At 49.3% G+C, this 25,781-nt stretch overlaps 1 protein-coding gene across 5 annotated transcripts in view; it reads left to right on the forward strand.

Moving 5' to 3' along the window:
- The first annotated feature begins 3,954 nt into the window (after positions 1 to 3,954).
- Positions 3,955 to 25,781, forward strand: part of LOC144772438 (nectin-1-like) — a 212,041-nt gene continuing 190,214 nt past the window's right edge. For all 5 annotated transcript variants that reach the window (XM_078656757.1, XM_078656758.1, XM_078656759.1 and 2 more), the window contains exon 1: positions 3,955 to 4,100. In XM_078656757.1, coding sequence (XP_078512883.1) covers positions 4,031 to 4,100 — 70 coding nt within the window. In that variant the 5' untranslated portion in view covers positions 3,955 to 4,030. The remainder of the gene's footprint in view (positions 4,101 to 25,781) is intronic.

The following is a 25,781-nucleotide window of genomic DNA, read 5'->3' on the forward strand; positions in this document are numbered from 1 at the left end:
ACTCTCTGTGTAGTGCATTTCCATTTCCTCTGTGGGTGCCACTATCACTTTTGTTTCACTATCCTCTGTGGGTGCCACCATCACTATTGACTGCCACTACAATTTGCCTGTACCTATGGATGTTTCCAGTGTGTGACACAGGACTATGGTGACACATACAACTTCATCTTTGTCATTCAGCTGACGTTATTGCTTGGCAGTATTCTAGCCTACTGTATTATTTAATGTGTTCACACTATAGCCATACACATAGGGGTGGCATAGGGTACTATTCCCACATTGCTTACTCCACTATTGCTTAGCTGGGCTACATCTTACATGTATGGCCTCTGGGTACTTACCTGCATTCGGTTCATGGTTCTATTTGCATGTGTACATTTTACATAATATTCTTCCCTACCCAGGGATGGGTTTGGATCTAGCCCCATTTCCCACATACATTTGCCTACATGGGTCACATACGGTTTTAACCCTTACACAGGGCACCGTTGTATGGTTTACAGTCCCATTTACATTTATATAGGTACCCTCACACAGGCACCGCTTCATGGGTCATGGTCACATTTACATTTTCTCAGTCACCCTCACACAGGGTTTCTTATGGGTCGTAGTCCCATCTCTACATGGCACTACTGTTTTCCTCTACATAGGGGTTCACTTTACACGGCTTGTTATGGCATGGGCTGTTGTCCCATTCACAGTGCTCCTCACCCTTCTGCCTAGGAGTAGAGGACACCCATTGGTCTCTGTCCCATTGGCTGTTATTTTCTCAATATGTAATTGTTTATGTTACATTGTCGAAATTATTATACAACGCTATACATTATATCTTATTGGTTTGTCTATTTTATAATAGGGGAGGATTAGTGATACTGTTTGTATTTACTTTGCTTCTTCTTCTCTGTTTCTCATTTGTTCAGAATTCCTTTTGACGTCACTTCCTTTTCATCTTACACCATACACATTTCGCTGTTATTTCTTCTTTGGTCTTCAGTCTTTCACTTTCTGTAGTGTTCTTTTTGTTCTTCCTTGTTCAGGAGGAATCTCTTCCTTCTCTTCTCCCTGTGCTTGGGTATGTCTTCTGTTCTGTTCCCGTCTTGCCTTGTCCTTCTTTCCTTGCTTGCCTGCCTGGCCAGTAGGTGTGCATAGGGGATGTCTTTGGTACGTCTGTCTCTCTCTATTTCTTATTTCCTTCAATTTTTCTATTTCATTGTTGTAGAGGATGGGTGTATTCTATTTGCTTACTTACACTTTACCTTCTCTTCCTTGTCTTCTTCCATCTTTCTCCGCGCTCTGCTTTGCTTGCTCTTTTCCTTGACGTTCTCTCTGTCACTCCGTTGTTCCTTCCTTGCTATCTGTCCTTTGTTCATTCTCGTTATATTTTTCACATATTGCTTATTGTTCTTCTGTTGGAAGGAAAAGGGATATGTAGTATCCTGCATTTGTAATGTAATGTATTTTATTCCTCCTGCTCAGCCAGTGCCTGTGCTCTGTGCTCAATAGAAGGTTGGATCAAAAAACTACCATGGGTCTTGGCTCTTACTCAGCAAGGCTGAGCCACAATGCTATAGAACAACACAATTGCCAGTGCTGAGACTGAAAAATCTAACTATTTTTTGAGAACGACTTTATGAGCATAACATAATAGCCTGTTTTTTGAATTGCAAAAGTCCACTTTTTATTGTACTTTACTGATCATCATTCAATTCTTTAAACACATGATTACTTGTGCATGAAAATACATAAAGATCACACATGGAAAATATATACAAAATATGTACAAAACAATTCAAAAAATTGAAACTGACATACCATCACTTTAAACACACTATTGGACAATGAACATTCATCCCACATTCAAACTTACCACAATCATACTACAAAACAACTGTCCCGGTATCAATACTATTTAAAAAAATGCATATAAACCCAGCAACCGCTGCAAGTAATTTCTTTATCACACGGTGGCGAATGGACGGGTGTATTCGTGTTCCGTGTGTAATTCAGTGAATCCCTTCGACGTATGCTTTCGAAATGTGATGCCGAAGGGATTCACTGAATTACACACGGAAGACGAATACACCCGTCCATTCGCCACCGTGCGATAAAGAAATTACTTGCAGCGGTCTCTGGGTTCACCGTGAGGGCAGCCACACAGATTCACTGAGGCAAAGCTGCTCTTTGAGGCAGGACCCGTGCATAGAAGCGGCTCCTTCTTGGTGTGAATCTTGGAATTAAACTATTACACACAGATGTCGATCACTGATCTTGAAGAATAAAGAATTTGTTGGTCCTGAGGAGAACCCTCGAACTGTCCGGGTTCGAAACGCGTCGACCGATCTGGTCCCGGGTCACATAGAATATAATGTTGTAAATAGGGAGGCAAATTTTGTCCCATTCAGGGTGAAAGAAAACGCATAAAAAAACTGAAATTGTATTGAAAATTTGCTTTATTTGCATTTTTTTTAAATAGTATTGATACCGGGACAGCTGTTTTGTAGTATGATTGTGGTAAGTTTGAATGTGGGATGAATGTTCATTGGCCAATAGTGTGTTTAAAGTGATGGTATGTCAGTTTCAATTTTTTGAATTGTTTTGTACATATTTTGTATATATTTTCCATGTGTGATCTTTATGTATTTTCATGCACAAGTAATCATGTGTTTAAATAATTGAATGATGATCAGTAAAGTACAATAAAAAGTGGACTTTTGCAATTCAAAAAGCAGGCTTTCATGTTATGCTCATAAAGTCGTTCTCAAAAAATAGTTAGATTTTTCAGTCTCAGCACTGGCAATTGTGTTGTTCATAGCAATAGAAGGTTGGAGTCATGATGTGCTTTGGAATGTTAGGACACAGAGAGGTGAAGTGACAGTTGGACATGGACTGAGCAGCAGACAGGCTGCTCCTGGTGGGGCTCCCCTTCTCAGCTTAACTACGTGTTTTTCTGACCTATTCAACATGTTACCTGCTTGAATAAATCATCTTTGATCACATCCTTCATGCGTGGACCTCCTCACTACAGTATGGTTAGTGCGGCATTCGTGGCGGCGGCTGCATCGTAATACACCCTGTAGGACAGCCGCTTGAATGGCGGTGGTGCTTACCAGGCACCGCCGTTGGAAGTACAGTGATCCATCCCCGCCACCCTTTTCATGGCGGTTCACCTGCCATGGAAAGGCTGGCTGAAATGGACTTTGGGGGCCCGTAGCGGGCCCGCCTTTCACCTGGGCACCATAGTTTTGGGGTTTGGGGCACCATCATTCCCCTGCACCATGTGGCAGGCACCGTAGTGCATGGAAATGTAAAAAGTGATTTTTTTACATTGCGGTGGGTGCTGCAGCCAGCAGCATACGCCGCAATGTAATGTATGGCGAGTGCGGCCACGGTGGTGGAGGCTGCATCATAATACACCCTGTGGGACCACCACCTAAAGTCCGTCCACCATCGTAATCAGTTGGAAATCCTTCACAATTGATCGATCAGGGACATGATTTGTAAGTTTTATTCACAATGAGTACTTTCTAACACTAAAGTTAATTTAGCTTATTGCTGTCTGTTCCGCAGAAACTGTATGGAAAGAAGACTTGTAGTGGGTAATTGATTAGGAGGGGAAATGAGCAGGAGCAGGATGAGTAGAACACAAAAGTGGCATCCATTTAAAAACAATAGTGTATTGCATGAAAATGTGGCATAACTATACTACATTAGCAATCGCACTTCTAAATGATATATTCATTTTGTTTTAAGTGCAAAATAATTCATTCCTCGGTTACATTCATATGCATGACTAAAATTACTCATTCACACAAATATTTTGTTGCCCAAAATTGCACTTCCGAAAATACTTGGTAGGCACGTAGACACCAATACCAGGAAACCGTGTAGGCAGAAGTGGCTGATTGAGAAGTGCACACCCCGGACAAGAAGCCACATTATATTTTTCACTGATAAGTAGACCACAGCAATTAGATCCATGCTAAAGGAATAGACCTCCGCTGAAGAATAAAGACTGAAGAGGAAAGCTGAAATGAATTTGTTTCCAAAGACCTGCTGTTTCTTCTCACTTCTCGCTTTCCTTTCTGTACTTTCAGAGACCGGTAAGACTGCTAGAGAGAGAGCTGATCTTACACTTTTAGATTTTTGGAGGGCATCATGAATATGGGATACAAAAGCCAATGTGAATTTTGAAAAATTGTCATATTTAAGTGTAGATACATTCTTAAAAGAACATGTTTTCTCTATGTTGAGTGCCTCTTACTTATTACATACAAATGTGTTACGTAGAGGATCTGTGAAAATGTGTTTTTCTTGGTTCGTTTTAATCCTTATTCGAAAGTCAAGGCATTTTTTAAAGTGTATCCCCGTAGTGAATAATAGTGTATGTATCATGTGGTATTTGTATAGTGTGAATATAGTCAAAGGACCAGCAGATCGCCGTACCGGGGCAAGGATGTAGTCGAAAGGAGACTGGGTGTAATGGTGATTAATTTTCTAGAACCCCACAGCTTATGTACTTGAATTCTTTAAATGATTTTTCAACTAACCTTCTGGACCTAGCAACTAAGTAAAAGTGTTTCTTACACCCGCTGCAAACACTCTTGCAAACCGAATTGGGGAATTATGGATATGAGCTCAGCACTTCACACCCCTCCTTTCTCTGCTGCCAGAAGTCACAGAGATGGAATATCAAAAAGATGGCGTGTTACTGAGCGGCAGTATGCGGGCAATATCAAGTTGACTGTACTGGGTCAGTGCAGAGCTGAGTGCTTTTTTGTGTGTGTCTGACGTATGTAAAGTTTGTACAAGTAACTCGGGATTTCTCTGAAATAATGCATGAAATGCAACAGCACGAGCCAGAAACACTGTGCAGGCTTTGTCCCCAGTGCTGGAGTGGATAAGAAATGGGCCAAGGTACTAAAACAAACGTGGCCCTCATTAGCGAATCAGATTGCTCAAAAAGTGGCCCACATTCTGCAAATAAGGGGAGTTTTTAATTTGTACATGTTGCATGGCAAAGAGGCTGCATGCATTTGCACTTGCTGCAAGTAATGTTTGTGTTAAATCAGAGCAATAAACAGCAAAAAAGGCCCACAAACAGTCAGAAAACGGCACTTGGACAACCCGATTGCCCTATGGGCCATTCTAACCATGATTGCTTCTCCAGCTTTTGAACTTGTGCTGTTTAAAGTTTAATCATTAACCACGAGAATTTGCTAGCTATAGGTATGAACTTTAGACACCTCATACACAATATGTATAGGTGCGTGACTCTGTGCTGAGCCACTGCTTCTCTTCTTGATACTTACCTATGGAGTTTTCCCACTGCCTTCCAGCAGGGCGGCGCGTGCTCTGAGGCACAACGAGGAAACACATTCCCTGCACCTTGGTGCCCATGTAATGTGGGAAAAGGACTAGACAAAAGTAAGAACTATAACAGCTTTGCACTTCTTTGCAAAATGGGAAATTCCCTGAATATGTCTGCCTTCACATGCACAGTGCTTTCTTTTGCCTACCCTTAAATTGAAACTGTTTGAACTTTATCAGGCTAATTTACACCTAAGTGTGAAATAGAGTGGTAAAATCACCTTGGAGTATATAAACTTTGTGTAAGGGCGTGGGAAGTGAATTACACACATGTTAGACATAGGTTAAAGTAATGAGGACAATGCGTGCAAACATTATTTGTAAACTCTTTACACACACATTATTAATCTTGTCGTCCTGTGTTTGTATTGATCCTTTTTAGGAGTTTGGTCCTGGTTATAATTGATAAACTGCTCGCGCAAATATGAGCATGGTTAATTTTTAAGCTCTTGTTCCTATGTCAGTGTAAAAAAGGTAGCTTGCAAGCCCCATTTCTACTCGACTTTTACACGCGTATCTAGCTTTAAGTCCATACATATGTGTACACTATTGATAAATAATATTATAAAATTTTAATCAAAGTAATCTACTTAAACATTTTTGTATGGTGCTTCATTCAACATTTTTTTCAAGTCAAAGAGTTGTAAATATTGGTTTCTTATAGCACCCAATTCAATGGTACTCAAATTTCTGACCACTGAAAACTTAAAAGTTCAGCTGGCCTTGTCCTGACATCAATTACATTTCAGTTCCGAACTGACATCAGCAGTAAAAGTTTCACTCACTGAGCCACCTTGTCAGAATTCGAGTAGATTTTGAAGCACTCGAGCTCATCCATAATTAGACCACCGCATGAAGAAATGGGTCAGAGGAGAGAAGAAGGCTTGAATAGGAAGGGGGCATAGGAATTAGGAGCACCACCCAATGATAAGCAGACAATTCTCCATAAATGCCAAATATTAGCTAATAGTGCAAAATGCGGATAGCAAAATAGTGCTGTAATCAGATGGACCAGAGTGAAAATGTAAGAATTTCTTTAGGACAAATGTGCTAGGAACTCTGCTTTCCTGCACTTGATTTACACATTATGATCGCCACTTCTTTATCGATCCAATGTTTGACCACTCAGTAATGCCCCTAAAAGCACCCAAAATGGTATACAGCCTTTACAACGAAACTTTTACAACGAACTACCATTACAACGCAACTTTTACAACGCAAACCATTACAACCCATAGCGCTGGGGGGCGCTCTAGGATAGGGAATAGGTTTAATGTACCATCCAACACCTTCCCTACTATCCACGGGGACTGGAGTTGGAATAGTAAATTAAACTATTCACTATCCAGCGCCCAAAAGCATTATGCGTTGTAATGGTATGCGTTGTAAAACTTGCGATGTAAAGGTAGACGTTGTAAAAGTATGCGTTGTAACGTCATACATCCACCCAAAAGGCTTGCTTGAGGCGCCAACCATAACTTTGGATCAGCAACGTGACGATGTAAAAGAATACATCTACTTGATTACACAATTGTTTACTTTCACAGCCAGCTCAAAGCTCTATTTAGATCTAATTTAATGGCGAATCATTGATTATCTAATTTTGTATAACATACTTGTATATAAACTCCTCTAGGAAATATGATACCTGTTGACAACTGAAATATGTTCTCATCTAAAGAGAAAATACACGCCTTTAGATTCAATTTGAACAGAACAATGGAAGGTTCCTGCCAAATGCCCTGGCCATGGCCATATGTGTAAAATCGGATTAAAGTCATATATATCTAAACTTTTGTGGTATTTGGGGAGGTTGCATTTTGTCATATTTTGGATTGCAGGTACAGTGAAGTTTGATTGTTTTATCTGATTATCATACTTAGGGGAGTTTTTTTTACTCTTTTGGTTGGTGGAATCCAGTTCCATTGTCGAGAACAACTATTTTGTTGAAGGGTTGAGTTCTTTTGAAAGAGTGTATAGTATGGACATGTTAAAAACATATGGTTTCAGTGAATGCCGGTTTAACAAAATTATAATTTTTTTTTTCTTTTTTTTCAAAGACCTTAATTGAAATTCTTGCACATCAGGTTACAAGGTAATCAAGCAGTTGTTCTTCAAATAACAAGAGAAAATAGAAAAACCACAGCAGGTATGAACATTAAAAGTGATACAGCAGCGGCACACCATTAAGTGTAAGGAGGAATGGCAGGATACGAAGCATGAAAGGGCTGGGAGGGGCATCAAACGGAGCAGGGTGCCAGCGGGAGGGGCGTGAAGAATCAGCAGAATGCAGGGAGCGGGAGGTGGATCTCTACGGACCAGCCGCGGCGGGCGGAGTGCCGGCAGGGAGCGCGGGAGAGGTCACAGAAGGAGAGGCATTCCGAGAGAGGAGGTACGAGACAAGAGGGCCCCAGATATCACGTGGCTGACCAGAAGCCGGCGTTAGCTCGTTGCCAGATAGGAGTGTCTGGCAACGCGCAGCATCTTCGAGCCAAGCACTGACCTTGGGTGCGGGTCTCCGACCCCAATGCATGGCAACTCTGTGACGCTCGAAAACGAGCAGCAGAGCTTTCAGCCGACAAGAGGCATCAGGACAGTGCTTCACCAAGCCTAGGAATCAGTTCAATGGATATGGTTAGACAGGCGAGGAGGTAATCTCAGTAATGACAGTACACATATTGCGCCAGTATGCAGAAACCAAGGGGCACAGCCAGGCAAGGTGAGAAAAGTGAGCCGCGGGGACGAGCACCGGAGAGTCTGAGACATCTATCACTAGAGGCGAGGCCCATTCTGTACAGCTGAGCGGGGGAACGGTACAGTCTGTGCAAATATTTAAAATATATGAGGTACAGGCGTTAATTGGGAGATAAGCGTTTGGTCTGCTTACAACAATGCAGCCAGTCCTCCTGAGAAAGATCAATACCAAGATACTCGCTCCAGGCAATGCCGGCGTGATCAGCAGATATTGAGGATGCCGCTAACGTGGTGGCAGAGAGCCTTGAGACCGGTTTGCGAGGGGAGATGGAAGTGTATGTCAAGTCAAGGGAGGACATCGAAGGAGGAGGCTGCGGGAATGTGGGGTGCAACTCCCGGGAGGACGCTCTAAGTTGATAATATAGCAATGTGTCCATTGGGCCAACCTCGGCCAGAAGCGAAAAGAAATCGCAGTTGGGGTAGAGGTCTGATAAAGTGGCCAAACTCAGGTCAGCTGCACGTTTTACCATCCCGGCCGTGTGCAGTGAGGGAAAAGCCAGGTGGTATGCGACAGACATGGCACCGGCGGAGAGCAAGCTAGAGCCTGAATATTTTCTAAGACCGTCCCAGGCTCAGCGCAGAGTCTCCACCATGTCAATCTCCCCGCGCAGTGGTTTTGCAGGGGAAAAGATAGCAGTCTGAAGTGGTGAAGGGGGCCGCTAGGTCAGCTTTCTCCGCCACATGGGGCTGAAATGGCATTGGATGCTGCCAGAAGTGAAGGAAGCTGGCCTGGGCACTGAGGGTGTATCATTTGAAGTCTGGGGCACCCATCCCACTGCACGCAAAGGGGAGTGTGAGAATATCATATGTAATTCTAGGCTGACGCCCAGCCCAGAAGAAAGAGATAATGAGGGAGCGGAGTGTGCAGAAGAAATGAGCAGTAAGAGGAATAGGAACATTCAGGAACAGATATAAAAATTTCGGGAGCACTACCATCTTAGCCATGGCAATGTGCCCTGCCAAGGATAGAGGTAAGTGCCGCCAAAGGGGTATCTTGGTCTCCAGCCAGTTGAATGCCCGGCCGAAATTTGCCTTCCAGAGTTCATCCTCACTTCTACTGAGCCAAACGCACAAATATCTGGTGGGCCATGATGCCCACACAAAAGGGTAGTCCGGAGTGAAGGGGACAGTGTCATCCGTCAAAGCAAAGAGAATAGACGTACTCCAATTGACCTGAATGCCGGACAAACCCCCAAATCGTACCACCTCGTGGACCATGGGGCTGAGGTTTTCCTGAGGCGGGCGGACATAGAGTGTGACATCGTCCCCATACATGGAAATGACCAGGGCTCGGGCCGCAAAACCCAGACCTCTATGAGTGTGATGCTGCCGGAGCCTGGAGGTGAAGGGCTCCATAGCCACAGTGAAAAGCATGGGCGAAAGTGGGAACCCCTGCCGCGTACCCCGTGAAAAAGGAATGGGCTCTGATGTCTGGCCATTGATCTGAAGGTGAGCAACAGGGAGGGTGTGGAGGAAGTGGACTTTGCACAGAAAAACCAGGCTAAAGCCAAGGCAAGGTAGAAGGTAAAAAAAGGAAGGGCCACTCGAGAGTATCAAAGGCCTTGGTGGCATCTCGGAAGAGCGGGGTTGATCTGGTGGAGTACGGCAAATATCGAGCGGAGGTTATGTGCACGCCCAGGAATGAAACCGGACTGGTCTGGGCGAGAAATCATGGGCATGAGGGGCAAAAGGCGGGAAGCCTAAAGCTTAGGGAAAATCTTATTATCGGTGTTTAATAAGTGATAGTGAGGGATATGAGTCCAGAAGTTCAGGGGACTTGTTGGCTTCAAGAGCAGTGTTAGCAGGGCCTCACGAAGTGATGGGTGAAGTGGCTCGACTCAAAGGAGTCATTGTACATAGCAGTGAGGTGCGGGATAAGGATGGGCATGAAGGTTTTATAGAAAGACACTGGCAGGCCGTCGGAGCCGGGCGTCTTGTCCCCGTCAGACTAATAATGGCTGCTAGAATCTCTTCCTTAGAGAAAGGTTCATCGTGGTATTTCTGATGGCCGTTACCCAGCCAGAGGAGCTCAAGAGTGTTACAGTACTGGTCCGGGATGTCACGCGAGGGGGTGATCCCCGCAGTGTAAAGTTGAGTATAAAAGGCAGTGACCGGTGAAATCACCTCAGTGGGAGAGGTAGTGCGTTCTGGACCCCCGTCCTGGAGCGCTGTGAGGCAGGAGGTGGCGTGAGGCCATCGCAGAAGAATGGCTAAAGTCTTACCCAGGCGGTCACCTTCGCCATAGCGGTGTGCCCTTGCTTCCCTACCCAAAAAAGAGAGTTCTCTGTCTGCTTCCTGCTCGAATTCGGAAAGTTTGCCTCAGAGCTGTGCAAGGGTGTCGGGATTGGGGTTGAGAGAATGCAAAGAGTCGGGGGCCTTAATTTCTCCTTCCAGGCGCTCAAAGGCACCGCAAATAGAACGCAGAACACCAGACTGCTTGTAGATACATTCGCCACAAACCACTCCCCTTGAAGCCCTTCCTGAGTGTAGAAGGGGAGTCCAAGGAGCCGGCATTAAGTTCAAAATAATTCTCTATTGCAGTTTGAATCTCGGCACAAAACACCAAATCACAAAGCATGTTGGGGGGCAGGCACCAGGCAAACTTGTGCTTAGGGGTATGCGGGGGGAGCAAACTGAGGCTGACGGGAGCGTGATGAAAAGAGTACGCGCCATATGCTCGACCGAAGTGACCCATGCAAAAGCGTCTTGAGTGGTGATCCGGAGGTCCAAGTGGGACCAGCAGCCTGAAGAGCCCGTAACGCAGGTGCATTCACTCGTATCCGGGTGAGTTTGGCGCCATGCACCCAACAGGGAATTGTCGGCTAGGATAGAATGCAAGAGGTAAATGGAGCTTGGGTGTAGAGAGTGGGCCCAGAGCGATCTAGAGTGGCTAAAGGCGTAATATAGTAATCACACCCCACAGCAAAGGAGCAGGACACAGGGAGGATATGTGTCGCCATACCTGCATAAGGAAGTCGGTGTCCTCAGAGTTAGGGCCATAAATTGCTGCGAGAATCAGGGGCTGAGCCAAGAGGGTGCCTAGCAGGATGATAAAGTGACCCTCGGTATCAACAATGACTTTAGTGGTATGCCAGGGAAGTCCTCTGCGTAAAGGGATAGACACCCCGTGCGAGTAGCAAGAATAGGAGGAATTAATCTCGTCCCATGCCTAGAATGAAGCTTGGAGGCTGCAACGGGAAGTAAGTGAGTTTCTTGAAGGAAACAGATGTCAACCGTATGGCGAATGAGGTGTGCATGTACAAGGCGGTCATTGAGACCGCGGACATTTCAAGTCCAGAGTGCAGTGGCCGTCATAAAGCTATATCAGAAAGGTGAGTGCTGGATGAAAACGTATGTGAAGTGGAAGCCAGATATACTTGAGATGAGATGTGCAGTGTCAAAGGCAGTGTAGCAAACAACACAGTGCAAATTAGGTCATAAAACAGAACCAACAACAGGCCTTGGAGGAGAGGCAATCAAACCCAGGAATGCCCCCACCCACACCAACCCCCCAATCAGGTTGAGAGAGCATCCCCACCCACCCAAGGAACCCCCAACAGGGAAGGGGAAAAACCAAGTGAAAGATGAAGGGAAATATCCCTCGGCTCAGTGAACACCCCTGCCTCTGGGACAGGGTGGCCAAGCCATGGATAAGAGTGGACTGTGGGAGAAGGAGTAGGAGACCAAAAGGGCACATTGTGCCCCAGGGCCCATCACACACACAAGTAACTGATACAGAGCAGGAGAGTATTGTTGCTATATAACAGAGAGAGGAGTGTAGGGCTAAGGGGTTAGGAGCAATAAATGTCTCAGCAACTAGAGAGATCCACCAGGCCCATGAGCTGGAGAACTTGGGGAGTGATGGGTTAACAACAGTAACTAGGGCCAGGAAAGGCAAGCTCGTGCCAATAGGCGCATGAAATCGGAGTTTATGATCGAGGGTTACCATCAGTCATTGTCACTCAGATCGCTGTCAACAGCCATTTGGTAGCTGGAAGGGGTGGAGGGCTGTGATTTGTCTTGTTTTTTTGCAAAGGCCAGTGCTGTCTTTGGTTCTGTGAAGGTGTGAACCTGCGAGCTGTGCCTGACACGCAGCTTGGCCGGGTATGCCAGGGAGTAGCAGATGTCATGTTTTTGCAGCAGACGTTCGGCCGGGAGAAATTCGCAGTGGGCAGCCTGAACCGCCATTGTGTAATCAGGGCAGAAGGATATTGAGTTCTCCTGATGACGAATTTCCCTCTTCTCCCTGGCAGCTCGGAGGACCGCATCTCAGTCTCGGAAATTCAGTAGTTTTGTGATGATAGGTCGAGCAGGAGTGGGACGAGACCCCAGAGAGTGATGGGCACGCTTGACGATGAATACCGGGGAAAGAACATCTCCGAAAAAGTCTGTCACTAGTGATGTAATATGTGACGTCATCAGCACTGCATTGCGGGGGCACGAGTTATAGTTAGGTCTACTAACTATAACGGCTGAATTTCAATGGTTTTGTACGAGTGAAATCTCCAACTAACTATAACATCCCTGAAACCTATGGTTTTTTCAGTGAATTTCTAAGGATTTTAAATGCTAATTTCTAACTATAACATCCCTGAAACCTATAGTTTTTTCAGTGAATTTCAAAGGTTTTTTAAATGAAAATTATCAACTATAACGTCCCTGAAACCAATGTTTTTTTTCAGTGAATTTCTAAGGTTTTTTAAATGCTAATTTCTAACTATGCCTACAAAGGTAGGGCATGTGAAGAAAGAGGTAGAAAAGCGCAGAAAGAAGCAAGACAAATGCAGAAAGAGGCAACAGAAGTCCAGAAAGACGTAGAAAAGTGCTGGAAGAAGAAGAGATGTGCAGAAAGAACCAACAGAGAAGCCGAAAGTCCTCCTGTGCCCCCAACTTTTTGCTGATGGGTACTGGTGGTTACTGACTCTGACTAACCAGGCCTAGAGACAGTGCTATGCTAAAAGACACTTAGAATACAGTGAAAACACCTACATATACTAGGGAACACTACTTGTTGGGGTACCCCTGTGATTAGCATGACCTCCTCTGTATTTGCCATGAGTTAATGCCAGGGTCATTGCATGAGTACATGAGTAGTGACTGGATGATTAGAGTGCTACAAGGAGTGTGCATGGTGATTTTACAAGTGCTTGGTTTTTGGCGCAGTGATTGGATAAGCAGATAGAATTGGCTGGGTGATTGGAGGACTGGATAGATAGTACCAGGGAGATTACTAGACTGCATAGGTAGTCCTCAAGGTATTGCAGCAGTGCATGTGTTAGTGGCTTGGTCATTGCATGAGTACATGTGTACTGAGTGGATAATTAGAGTACTGCAAGGAGAGTGCGTGGTGAATTTATAAGTCCTAGGGTATTGGAGGAGTGTTTGGATTAGTACATGGTAGTGGCTGGGTGACTGGAGGAGTACACAGGGAGTTGACAGTGTGATTGAGGGACTGCATGGGCCCTACCTGGGGAATTGGAGGACCAAATGAGAAGTGTGTAAGGGAGTACAGGACTGAATGGGTAGGGCATATAGGATTGTAACAGTGATCAGTTAGTGCCTGGATCATTGCAAGAGTACATAGCTACTGACTGAAAGATTAGAATACTGCAAGGAGAGTGCCTGAGTGAATTTATAAGTGTGTGGGTATTGGCGGAGTGTTTGGATCAGTATATGGTAGTGGCTGGGTGACTGGAACACAGCACGGGGAGTGACAGGGTGATTGCTGGACTGCATGGGTACTGCCAGGGGAATGTAAGGAGCAAATGAGAAGTGGGTAGGTGGTTAGAGGACTGCATTGGTAGTACACAAGGATTGTAGCAGTGCATGTGTTAGCGCCTGGATCATTGCATGACTACATGGGTAGTGACTGGATGATTAGAGTACTGCGAGGAGAGTGCATGGTGAATTTATAAGTGCTTGGGTTTTGGTGCAGTGATTGGATAAGGGCATAGGGCTGGCTGGGTGATTGGAGGACTGCATAGGTAGTACCAGGGAGACTACTGGACTGCATAGGTAGTCCTTAATGGATTGCAGCAGTGCATGTGTTAGTGACTGGGTTATTGCATGAGTATTTGGGGAGTGACTGGATAAGTACATAGTGCTGGCGCATGATTGGAGGAGTGCATGGGTAGTGACATAGGGATTTCTAGAGTGCACGGATACTACCTGGGTAATTAGAGGAGTGAATCAGTAGTGTGTAGGTGGTTAGACGTCTGCATTGGAAGTGCTTAAGGGATTGTAGAAGTGCACGTGTTAGTGCCTGGGCAATTCCATGAGTACATGGGATTAGAGGACTGCAAGAAGAGTGCATGGTGAATTTGTAAGTGCTTGGGTTTTGGTGGAGTGATTGGATAAGTACAGGGTGCTGGCTGGGTGATTAAAGGAGTGCATGGGTACTGACAGGGCGATGGCTGGACTGCATAGGTAGTTCTCAGTGTATTGTAGCAGTGCATGAGTTAGTGTATGGGTCATTGCATGAGTGCATGGGTACTGACTTGATGATTAGAGTACTGCAAGGAGAGTGCATGGTGAATTTATAAGTGCTTGGGTTTTGGCAGAGTAACTGGACATGTACACACATGTCACATTAGTCCCACCCTCTCCCTTCACCACTGTGCAAACGTGCCAGCTGGCAGGTTTTACGTTAGGGGATTAATTCCCCTTGAATCCAGAGGGTCCCTGGTGGCCAACTAGACCACCAGGTACCTCCAGTAAGCGCCACAGAGCTGCATTGCAGAGAGGTGGTCCAAGGCCACGCCCCTTTTTACACCACTCTGCAACGCAGCTCTAATATGCTTACTGGAGGTAACTGGTCGGCTAGTTGGACACAAGGGACCCTCAGCATTCAAGGGGACTTATTCCCCCAACCTACAATGTACCAGAGGGCCTGTTTGCACAGTGGTGAAGGGAGGCAGTGGAGCCTAAGGTGACAAGTGTGCAAACTCACCCTGTGGCACGTTTTAAGTTGGGGGATAAAGTCTCCTTGAATCCTGCGGCTCTCTGGGGGCCAACTAGCCCACCAGGTACCACCAGTAAGCACTACAGGGCTGCTTTGCAGAGAGGTGGTCCGAGGCCATGCCCCTTCTTGCACCTCTCTGCAACGCAGCTCTGTGGCACAGCACTGTGCAAAAGCGCCCATGGCGCGTTTTAGGTTGGGGGATTAAGGCCGGTCCTATGTGTTGGGGACCATGGGGGACCCCAAATTCCCCACGGTCCTGCTGGCTCACCGCCTCCTGCGGGAGCCGGCATTGCTTTTCCACATGGTGAGCTGCTGACATGCAGCTCCCCGTTTGGAAAAGCAATCTGCTTTGGATTTTGGAAGCGAGAGCAGGTTTCCCTGCTCTTACTTCCCTGCTCTCACTTCCAAAATCAAAAGCAGTGTTTGCTATGGCAGGGCGGGAGCCATGCTCCCACCCTGCCATAGCAAACAGCAGGTGGGCACCCCGTGAAACTGCAGGAGCCCGCCCTGGGAGGTGGTGGTCCCCAGGGCCATGAAGGGCTCCAGGAGGGGGGGTCCCCTCCCAACTAGTGCACAGCCCCGGGGAGGTGGTGGTCCTCGGGGGTCCATAACGGACCCCTGAATTTACATATTAGTGCCCCGGGGAGGTGGCGGTTCCTGGGGTGTGTGGGGGGGCTTGAGCCCCCACACACAGGTTGTTCTTTTTTAAACCCAGGGGTGGAATTCCCCCATGCAGCAGGGGGGACTATGTGCCCTCCTGCATACTTTTATTAACATAGCCCTGGGAGTGGCGGTCCCCTGGGCAGCGGGGGAGGCTGTGTGCTCCCGTGAATCTTTAAGGGAAGCCCCGGGGTGGTGGTCCCGGGGGCTGCGGGAGGCCCCCCACACATGAAAACTCAAGCCCCAGGAGGTGGCGGTCCCCGGGGCTGCGGGAGGGTCGTGTGCCCCCCCACATACTTTTATAAACATAGCCCCGGGGTGGCGGTCCTCGGGGCTGCGGGGGAGGGCTTCGTGCCCGGCAAATATTTAAGAGAAGCCCGGGGGGTAGCGGTCCCAGTGGCTTGGAGGCCCCCCACACATTAAAAAATCAAGCAATGGGGGGGAGGAGCCAAGCTCGCGTCCGAGATGGCCGCGTTTTAGCTCGGCTCCGTTCGCTCTCCTGTCTGAAACAACTATCCTGTGTTTTATCCTGCCCCGGGAAGTATTCTTAGATGAGCAGTGGAACGACGACATTTCACAGGCACTTACCTTTTGATCCGTTTGTTCTTGGGTGCCACGGATCCTGAGCTGCACCCCTGTCTGCTTCGGGGTCTCCGGAGCGAACAGGCCTGACGCTCCTTGGCGGCGCCCGGGCCGGGCGGGGCGCTGTGGCCGGCCCTTGGTGGCGGTGTGGATTCGGTCGGAGAGGCCGATGTGCAATTAGACCGGTTACGGCTTTCCTGGCCTGGTCCGGCGGTCCTGCGGCCTGGTGTTGGGGCGCTGCCTTCCATGGACGGGGTTGACCGTGTATGCGGCTTGTCTCCCCTTTGTTCTCCGGTCTGGCCATTTTGAGTTCCTCCGCCCGGACTCGAAGAACGGTGCCGGCGGCGTCTGGGGAGCCGGCGAATCGCCTTCTTCTGGTGGCCCCCCTTCCTGCTCTGGTGGTGCCTCTGCCGGTGGTAGGCTGTATCCTGTTTTCCCCCGCTGGTGTCCGGACGGGGGTCGGAGTTTGCCGCGGCCCCGCCGGGCTTCTAAGATGGCGGCCGGCCCCATGTCTCTCGGCCTGGCCGAGACTGGCGACGCTGGCCCGTCGCATGGCACGTTTGCTGAATACCGTAAAGGTGATCCTACGCTTGGCGACATCCTCGCCGCCTTGCGCTCCTGGGGGGCTCCCATGACCGCACCTAGCATTATCCTGGATGGAGATCCTCTTGCTGGGCCTGCCGGCCCCCCCCCGGTGTGTGCGGCTTCATCTCTGTTGTGTGCTGCTGGAACTTTCCTGGAGGTCGTGGGCCCGGCGGCTGCTGTCGGTGTGGGTGTACGGAAGTCCGCTGCCCTCCTTCATCCTGTTCTTCCTCCTGTTCAAGATGTCCGCCGGCCGGGTCCCGTCCGGACCGGCCTCGGTGGATCTCCCTTTCCCTTTTTGCCTCGAATGGCCGAACGAAGATCCTGCGATTGCTCCGTTGGATCGGCTTTCCTCATATTGTCATCGGAACTGTGCCTGCTTTGCCTGAGGTGGTTGCTGTCCTTTCCGGTTCATCCGGGTCGCGATCGCTATGACTTGTTTGTTTTGCTGATCGGACTCCCTGTTATTCATCTCCTGTTTCGCATGATCTGGTTCCTTGGGCGTTGGACGACTACGGCTTGCGAGAAACAAGGACAGGGTTGAGATGAACTTGCCTCGGTGGACTATTATTTTGTGGTATGGTCGGATGATCCGATTGTAACTGTATGACTATGTCTGATACTTCATCATGTTCCTTGAGCTTATCCGTGTGCTTCCTATCTTCCCGTGGGCTCTGAGTATTTTCGGACGGGGGGGTGGGAGCTGATGGGGTTTTGATTATATGGCTCCTCTCTGGCTGTTATTTCCCTGTTTTCCCTTCCCCCCTTTTTATCTATATGGTTCTTCTTACTTATGTTTCTTCTATATTTCGGGTTCTGATTAGGGCGACAGGCACGCTGCTGGGGGGTAGGCCATAGCCTTCTGCAGGGGTGCAGGGTGGGCTGTGCGGGGTGGGGGGGGGTCTGTCTTATTGTGTTTTCCCTCTTTCCTCTTTTTTGTTCTATGGCTCTTATGTATCCCCTTTTTTTCGTGGCGCGGTGTAGGCATGTGGCCCCCCTGGGGTGTTTTTGCTGGCATGGCCCGTCTGGTGTATCTGGCGTTACGGTTTCCTACGCATTCATTCCTCCTGTTACCACTAGTTCCGTGTGCCGAACTAGTCCTGAGTGCCTTGTTAGCCGTGGGGCGCGTGCAGTGATGCTGCGCCCTCACTTTCCCCCTTCTTTTTTCCTATGTCTTTTCATCCCCCCTATTTCCCCTCTCCCCCCCTCTTTCTTTTCCTCTCCCGGGTTGTTGTAGCAGAGGGTCTTTTGTTTTGCAAGCTTCATTTTAGCTATTGTATTATTGTGTGTTCTCGTAGTGGTGGGAGGGCGCTGAGCAGCGGTTGCGATTGCTCTTAATGTGGGACTTACGTTCTGCCTTTGCCAAAATGTGACTGTTCTTTTTGAATTTTCCTGTGCTCGACACATCTGCTTGCTCACGGCCCACCACGACCCTCTGGACTTTACGGTTTGCCAATATTCTGCTACACCCTTTCTTCTATTATAAAATTAACCTTCTCTTATCCTGTCCGTGGTGGTTACTCGGAGGCTTTTTGCCTTTGCTTTTCATATGGGCTGTTTAGATATCCTGTTATAACTCCTGTATTGCCTGGTGTGCTTCTTTTATTGTGGTGGCCGGCCCGGTGGGTTGTAGGCCCGTATCTGTGAACGCTTTCTGTACAATAAAGGTTTAAAAAAAAAAAAAAAAATCAAGCAATGGGGGTGGTGGTCCCCGGGGCGGCGGGAGGGCCAAGTGCCCTCTCGCATAGTCATCTTATTATCAGAACCCCGGGGAGGTGGCGGTCCCCATTAGATTTACTATTCCTACTCCAGTCCGTGCAACAGTAGGGAAAGCGTTGGACTTCGGAGGGATTACATTTACTATTTCCACACCAGTCTAAGCAACAGTGGGGAAAGTGTTGGACTTCGGAGGGGCGAAATTTATCATTCCAATTTCAGTCTAAAGAACAGTAGGGAAAGTGTTGCATTCAGAGGGGTACATTTACTATTCCACCTCAAACCTGTGCAACAGTAGGGAAAGCGTAGGATTTCGGAGGGGTTACATTTACTATTCCTCCTCAAAAACAACACAATGCTGTTCTGCGTGACGCACCTCTCAGCCCTCTGTTATGGTGTGCCATATAGCAAATATGGCACAACCATGATGGTGCACAATGCAGCTCATGCCTAGGGCACCCCCTGCACCCCTTCCTGTAACTGGGAGCAGTGACGAGGTGAGGTGTCACCGCAAGTACCAGGCTTGAGACAACTTTAGGCTGTTGACCTGTACCGCAAGAGGCGGTCCTCATATTTGCAATGCCCACAAGGGGCTAGAGGACGGCACCCAATCTAAACAACATGGAGAGGGCAGCCAACCTCAGGCATGCACTGGACCATCGAGGTATGGCGTAGGCCCACACATGCCCCCTACATGATTCAGCACAAGGGAGCTACTCCAGGGTGAAAAGAAGGGAGAAAGCCCCTCCCACCGTAACTGACTGCTATCGATGTGGAGCAGTAGAGCTTACCAGTAGGAGTGCCCGAGAAGTGTTGCCAATACCTGTGGCAGCAGCTGCATACTGCCATAGCCTGTCGTCTGTGTTCAAGTGTGGAGGTGTGGTGTGTGGCGGCGCCCAACAGCAGAGGGACCCACCTAGTGTGTTGGGGAGCTAGCGGAGGTCTCCAGACTGACTTTGGCCCAGGTGGTGTAGACAGGCACTGACTGCAGTGCCTAAAAGGCAGCCGTGGCCTTCATCGGATGAGACTGCACCGCCTTATGAGTAACAGAAACACTTACTGTGGCTGGTTAAGCATGGAGACCCTTGTAGAGAGCCACCCGGGCCCTCTTATACATTGTTGCCGTGCACCCATGCATCCACACACCCCTCGAGGTGGGCTCGTCCCGAGGGTAAAATAAAAGGGCCGGAGACCGCTCGTGGTCTTCCGACTGATAACGAAAGTATATTCTCCAGTCACTCTGTCCAGCACTGCTGCGGCCTACTTAGACCTAGGGCCCACCGTGCTACATTAGCAACGAGGCCGGTCGCTTCCCTATTGTGCCAGCCTACCAGCAAGTTTTCAGTCAGGAGCGCGCGGTGCCCACACGGTGCCCACCCGCGTCTGCCCTGCTCCTCAATCCTCACACAGTGTCTGCGGAGCCTACCCACATCGCTCCTTGAGGCCCGGCATCTGCCGTCTGTGGACCACGTCGCAGCACGACCTCTGTTGCAGCTGAGTCGGCCTGCGGTTAACCCGTCCCAACCCGTGCCCACCCACACGCCTCCCTGCTCAACAGGAGCGCATTCCGCTGGCGGCGCTGGGGTCGGCCTTAAGCGGCTGAGGTGAGTGGCGCTTGGCGAGTGCTCTGCTGGCCTCGCTGCGTGTGTCTGGCGCGCTGCCTCGCCCATTGAGCGCCCGTGGTGAAGTGAGCCTCCAGGCGACCCCCGCCTACCTGTCTGCCTGCCTCACCGTGCACCACTGAGGCCCTGCGCCTGGGCTGCCCTTCACTTGTGCCTGCCTCCCGTGTCCCAGCCCCAGGACTTGTGGGGAACGCCTGGACATACAGCTCCAGGAGGGTGTGATAAGAAAAGGAAGAGGGGAAGCAAGGAGTCAGAGAAAAAAAATAAAAGAAGAAAAACAAGCAGAGGCACACCACCAGCAGGAGAGGAGGGGAGGAATAAACAAGCATTGGCAGCTACAAAGTGGGGAAGAGGAAAAATGTGCAGTTTTCCTTCCACTGCCCTAAAACAATGACCCGAGTCCGGAGGGCCATGCCTCTGGAACTCATCCTGTGGGGAGGGAAGAAATGTGCCACCAGGCATCTGGACCAGAGCGACTCAAGCCCAGCGTGCTCGAGCTCCTCAGACCACGTGGAGCTGCATCCATAGCTACAGTGCCCCCATATGTAAGCGCTCAGAAGCGCTGCACAGCCAACAACGTGCCCGCACAGGTGGAAGAGCACACCCCTGAGCAGCACGTCCGCACGCAAGCCTTGCGCCTACGCATCACTGCCCAGCCGCGATGAGCACCATGCAGGTGACAGGGGCTGCCGCCCAGCAAGATGGAGGGCGCCACCCAGCGGTCGCTGCCAATCCTCCGCCACTAGTGCACACCCACACGGCAGTCGCACCACTACCCCCCTTCAGTGAAGCCTCGGACCCTGCCACGGCTGCGCCAATATGGAAGGCCTGGGTCGGACGGCTCAATCACTACTTCAAGGGGACGAGGGAAACGAACGGCACCTTGAAGCAGTCACTCCTCATCTACTACGGCGGAGCGGAGACCTATGACCTATTTGAGATACTCCCTAATACAGGAAATGAAGATGACTACGAGGCGGCGGTCGCCGTGTTCGATAGACACTTTGACCCACAGCTCAACCACGATTTTGAAAAGTTCAAAGTCAAGAGGACGTGGCAGACTGAGACCGAATCCGTCGACATGTTCTACGCGCGACTACGCCGGCTGGCTAGCACGTGCCCCTTCACCGACCAGCGGGATGAAATCCGTGATCAGATCATTCTCGGCTGCCACTCCAAGCTCCTGCGGAAGCTGATCCTCAGGCAACCCGGGATCTCACTGGACGAGATCCTGGTTCTAGCCCGCTCCCACGAACTGTCCGACGCCCAGGCTGAGGAAATGGAAGCCGTCCTACATACAACTGTTGCCACCTCGCATGCGCTCAAGCTTCAGCCAATCAAGGAGGAAAAAGTGGATGCAATCCAGAGACGCCCCACGACCCCTCGCCAGGCACCAAGACCAACACCGGGTGGACTGTGTGAGTACTGTGGCGAGGATCACCCTGCAACGGCCGTCTGCGGGGCGAAAGGAAAAACATGCTCTTGTTGCGGAAGACAAATCCACTACGCTAGAGTGTGCTGCGGTGGCCGGTTACGACAGACAGCGTCAAGGCCGAGAAGCATGTCCCAGCGGGTTCACCAAATATCCCTGGACGACCGATCGCCAGTACCGGATGACCAACCACAGGAACGATGCTCCATGTACGAGGACGACGAAGAAGTATTCGTGGTGTCATACATAAGCCGAACAGGAACTCGTCGAAGGCCATCTCCCATGTGCTCCGTGTCCATCGAAGGCACTGACGTGCAAGCTCTCATAGACACTGATGCATCTGTCAATGTAATGGACTCCGACCTGTAGGACCGCCTATCACCTCGACCTCCTCTTGCACCGTCCACCGCTAGGATCTATATCTATGGGGGGATGGACACGCTCCCTCTCCATGGCGTCATCTAGACCATCGTTGCAAGCGGAAGCTACTCCACTGAGGTGAGGTTCCACATCACTGAGGGCAAGAAGGGGAATCGACTCAGTTGCCATACCGTCGAAGACCTAGGGCTTGTCTTCTTCGCTAACCAGGTCCACGAATCCCATGCAGAAGCGATGCTAAAGGAGTTTCCGGAGCTCTTCAAAGGACTGGGAAAGCTAAAAGGCAAAAGGTTCAAGCTGCACATTGAATCCTCAATACAGCCTGTGGCCCTCAGGCACCGGCGGGTGCCCTTCAACCTATGGCCTCAAGTGGAGGAGGAGCTGAGGAACCTCGAAGAACTGGGGGTGATCGAGAAGGTCTCTGGTCCCACTCCGTGGGTGTCCCTGCTGGTCGTGGCACCCAAACCCAAGCAACCCGGAGCCATTCAACTCTGTGTCGATATGAGACTGCCAAATACCACCGTAAAGAGAGAGCGGCACATCACTCCCACAATGGACGATATTGTGGCGGACCTAAATGGAGCAAAGTGGTTCTCAAAACTAGACTTGAATGCCGGGTACCACCAGCTGGAACTGGAGCCTGAAAGCCGGTATATTACCACCTTCTCGACGCATTTCGGACTACGTCGATACAAGAGGCTCAGTTTTGGGGTATCATCAAGCTGCCGAGGTCTTCCAAAATGCCATCCGGGAAGCACTGTCGGGGCTGCAATGCGTGATCAACCTCAGCTATGATATCCTAGTATACTCCAACACGCTCGAAGACCACCACTCGCACCTCCGAGCCACTCTAAGAAGACTGGTGGACTGTGGCCTAACTTTACACAAAGCAAAATGCTCCTTTTATCAGGAGAGTGTAGACTTCTTTGGGTACACATTCACCCGTGAGGGACTCCTGCTAGATCCGCCGAATAAGGCAGAAGCTATCCGGACAGCGAGCATGCCTAGAAACCCCACGGAGGTGAGGAGCTTCCTCGGCATGGCCACGTACTGTGGGCGCTTCCTCCCCAATCTTGCAGCCATGTCTGAGCCACTGCGCGTCCTCAAGCGTCACAACCACAAATTGGAGTGGACGCTGGCGGCCAACAAAGCGTTCCAGGACCTCAAGGCAGGCCTGCTGGACAAGACCGTGATGGCCTACTTCCATCCACGACGCCGAACAGAACTGGTTGTTGATACCAGCCCGGTGGGCCTAAGGGCGGTCCTTCTCCAGGAACACGGCCCGGAAGTGTGGAAACCAGTGGCCTATGCCAGCAAAGCCCTCACCGACACCGAGACCAGATACGCCCAGATCGAGAGGGAGGCGTTGGCGATCAAATGGGCGTGCCAGCACTTCAACCTGTACCTGTGCGGCCAAGAATTCAGCTTTGTGACCGACCACAAGCCGCTACTCCCGCTGTTTGCTGGCTCATCCCGGTTAGCGCCTCCGAGGTTCGAACAATGGGCGGTGCAGTTTCAAGGCTACAACTTCAAACTTGTTTTCTGCCCAGGTGGGCACAACCCTGCCGATTACCTGTCTCGCCACCCGGAATCCCTGACGTCATCCAACCCTTCTGCGGATGCCTGCAGCACCGAGGCGTTTGTACATATGGTGTCGCAGGGGAGTTTACCCAAGGCCATGACACTTGAAGAGATTGGCCGAGCCACTCACGAAGACCCCACTCTCTCCCGAGTTCGAGGAGCCTTGGAGAACAACGGTTGGGCCCACTTCATGGATGGTGCTCGCGTCCTCCCGCTGGAGGTCAGCCATGCCCGCCAACAACTGTGGCAAGTCCAGAGCGAATTGAGCGTGGGGGCGGAAGGAGTGGTCTTGAGGGGACATCTAATAGTGATCCCAGAGAAGCTCCAGAAGAGGATCCTTGCGCTGGCTCACGTTAGTCACCAAGGAATGGCCAAGACCAATGCCAGGTTACAAGACAAGGTCTGGTTTCCGGCGATGGACTCCATGGTAGAGGAGATTGTAAGGCAGTGCCATGACTGTACGGTCACTGGAGGGGACCCAGCTCTGGCACCGGTGATCACGGAAGAACCGAGCAAGACTCCGTGGATGCACCTCAGCATGGACTTCGGGTGTTTTCCAGATGGACGGCACATTCTGGTCGTGGTCGATTCATTCTCGAAGTTCCCCGTTGTTGAGGTGGTGGCCTCCATGGCTTTCCCCCACATGAAGAGAGTCCTGGACAGGGCCTTCGCAATGATGGGACTGCCAGAAGAGGTCGCGTCTGACAATGGACCCCCCTTCCAGGGACAGGAGTTCCAGGATTATCTTGAGAACCTAGTGGTGCGCCACAGGAAGATCACCCCGCTATGGCCCCAAGTGAATGGGGAAGTAGAAAGACTGATGAGGACAATCAACCGGGCATTGCGCATCGCTGTGGATAATGGGGAAGATCCTGTAGCAGCCCTCAACCAATTCCTCGTTGCGTTCCGTCAGACTCCTCATAGCACCACCAAGTGTGCTCCGGCTCATCTCCTGTTCAAGCGCGCCCCACAAGACAGTATCCCGTCAGACCCGACGTGGGTGCCTGTGGAGCGGGATGATGCAGCCGTCCAGGTGAGGAAAGAGACAACGAACCGGAAGGCGAGTGAGGCCCGAAGAACCCAATAACCGCAGCTCAGACTGGGATACCGGGTGGTGATCAAAGACCGACATCCCGGGTGGAAATTCCGGACACACTATGAGCCAGAAGTGTGGGTCATTGTAAGTGTCCAAGGGACCATGGTCACCGCTCAAAAGAGACAACAATCCGTCACGAGGAATTTATCCAGCTTCAAGAAGACAACGGAAGCGGAAGTGGACCCAGAGGTCTCTGGGTTTCAGGACTCTTTGCAGAATTTCTCTCTTCCTGTATTGCCCAAAGTGAGGAACACTTTGCCGGAGTCGCCGAGGCAAGCTAGTCAAGGATGTGCTGGTAGTGCCCGTCTGACCAGCCAGAACAGTGCTGCCGAGTCGGCTGAGGGAGCACCGGCTGGGGTTGCGACATCTCCCTGAACCTCTGGCCGAATCCGGTACTGAGTCAACGGCTGAAGGACTTTATGTATACCTCCCCCTGAGCTGAGAGAACTTGATGGTCTAGAACCAAAAGAAAGGAGGGATGTAGAGAGCCACCCGGGCCCTCTTATACATTGTTGCCGAATGTATGACATAATATCGACAGACAGAATATCTACATACAAAAATATCGACACAAAAATATCGAAATCAAAAATATCGGAGTCATATCTTCATAAAGGTAAGTACAAAAATATCGAAAAATTAATATCGTAGTACAAAAATATCGAAATTAAAAATATTGTTTTTTTAAATGTATTAATAATAATGTAAAAATAATTTTAAAATACATATAATTTTACAAATATTAAATAAAAACATTAAAACATAATTAAAAAATTAAAACTAATACATATACATTTAAAATAAATTAAAAATTTAATAATTTATTGTAATTTTATTTTTTTAAATTACATTTAATTGATTTAATTTAAATTTATTTTATTTTTACCGTGTACGCCTGTACCCCAAAAACCCAAAACTGACCCTGAACCCTAAAAATACCCCTGTACCCCAAAAACCCAAAACTCACCCTGAACCCTAAAAATACCCCTTTACCCAAAAACCCAAAACTGACCCTGAACCCTAAAAATACCCCTTTACCCAAAAACCCAA

This window comes from Lissotriton helveticus, chromosome 8 (assembly GCF_964261635.1).
Source record: "Lissotriton helveticus chromosome 8, aLisHel1.1, whole genome shotgun sequence".
Lineage (NCBI taxonomy): Eukaryota > Metazoa > Chordata > Amphibia > Caudata > Salamandridae > Lissotriton > Lissotriton helveticus.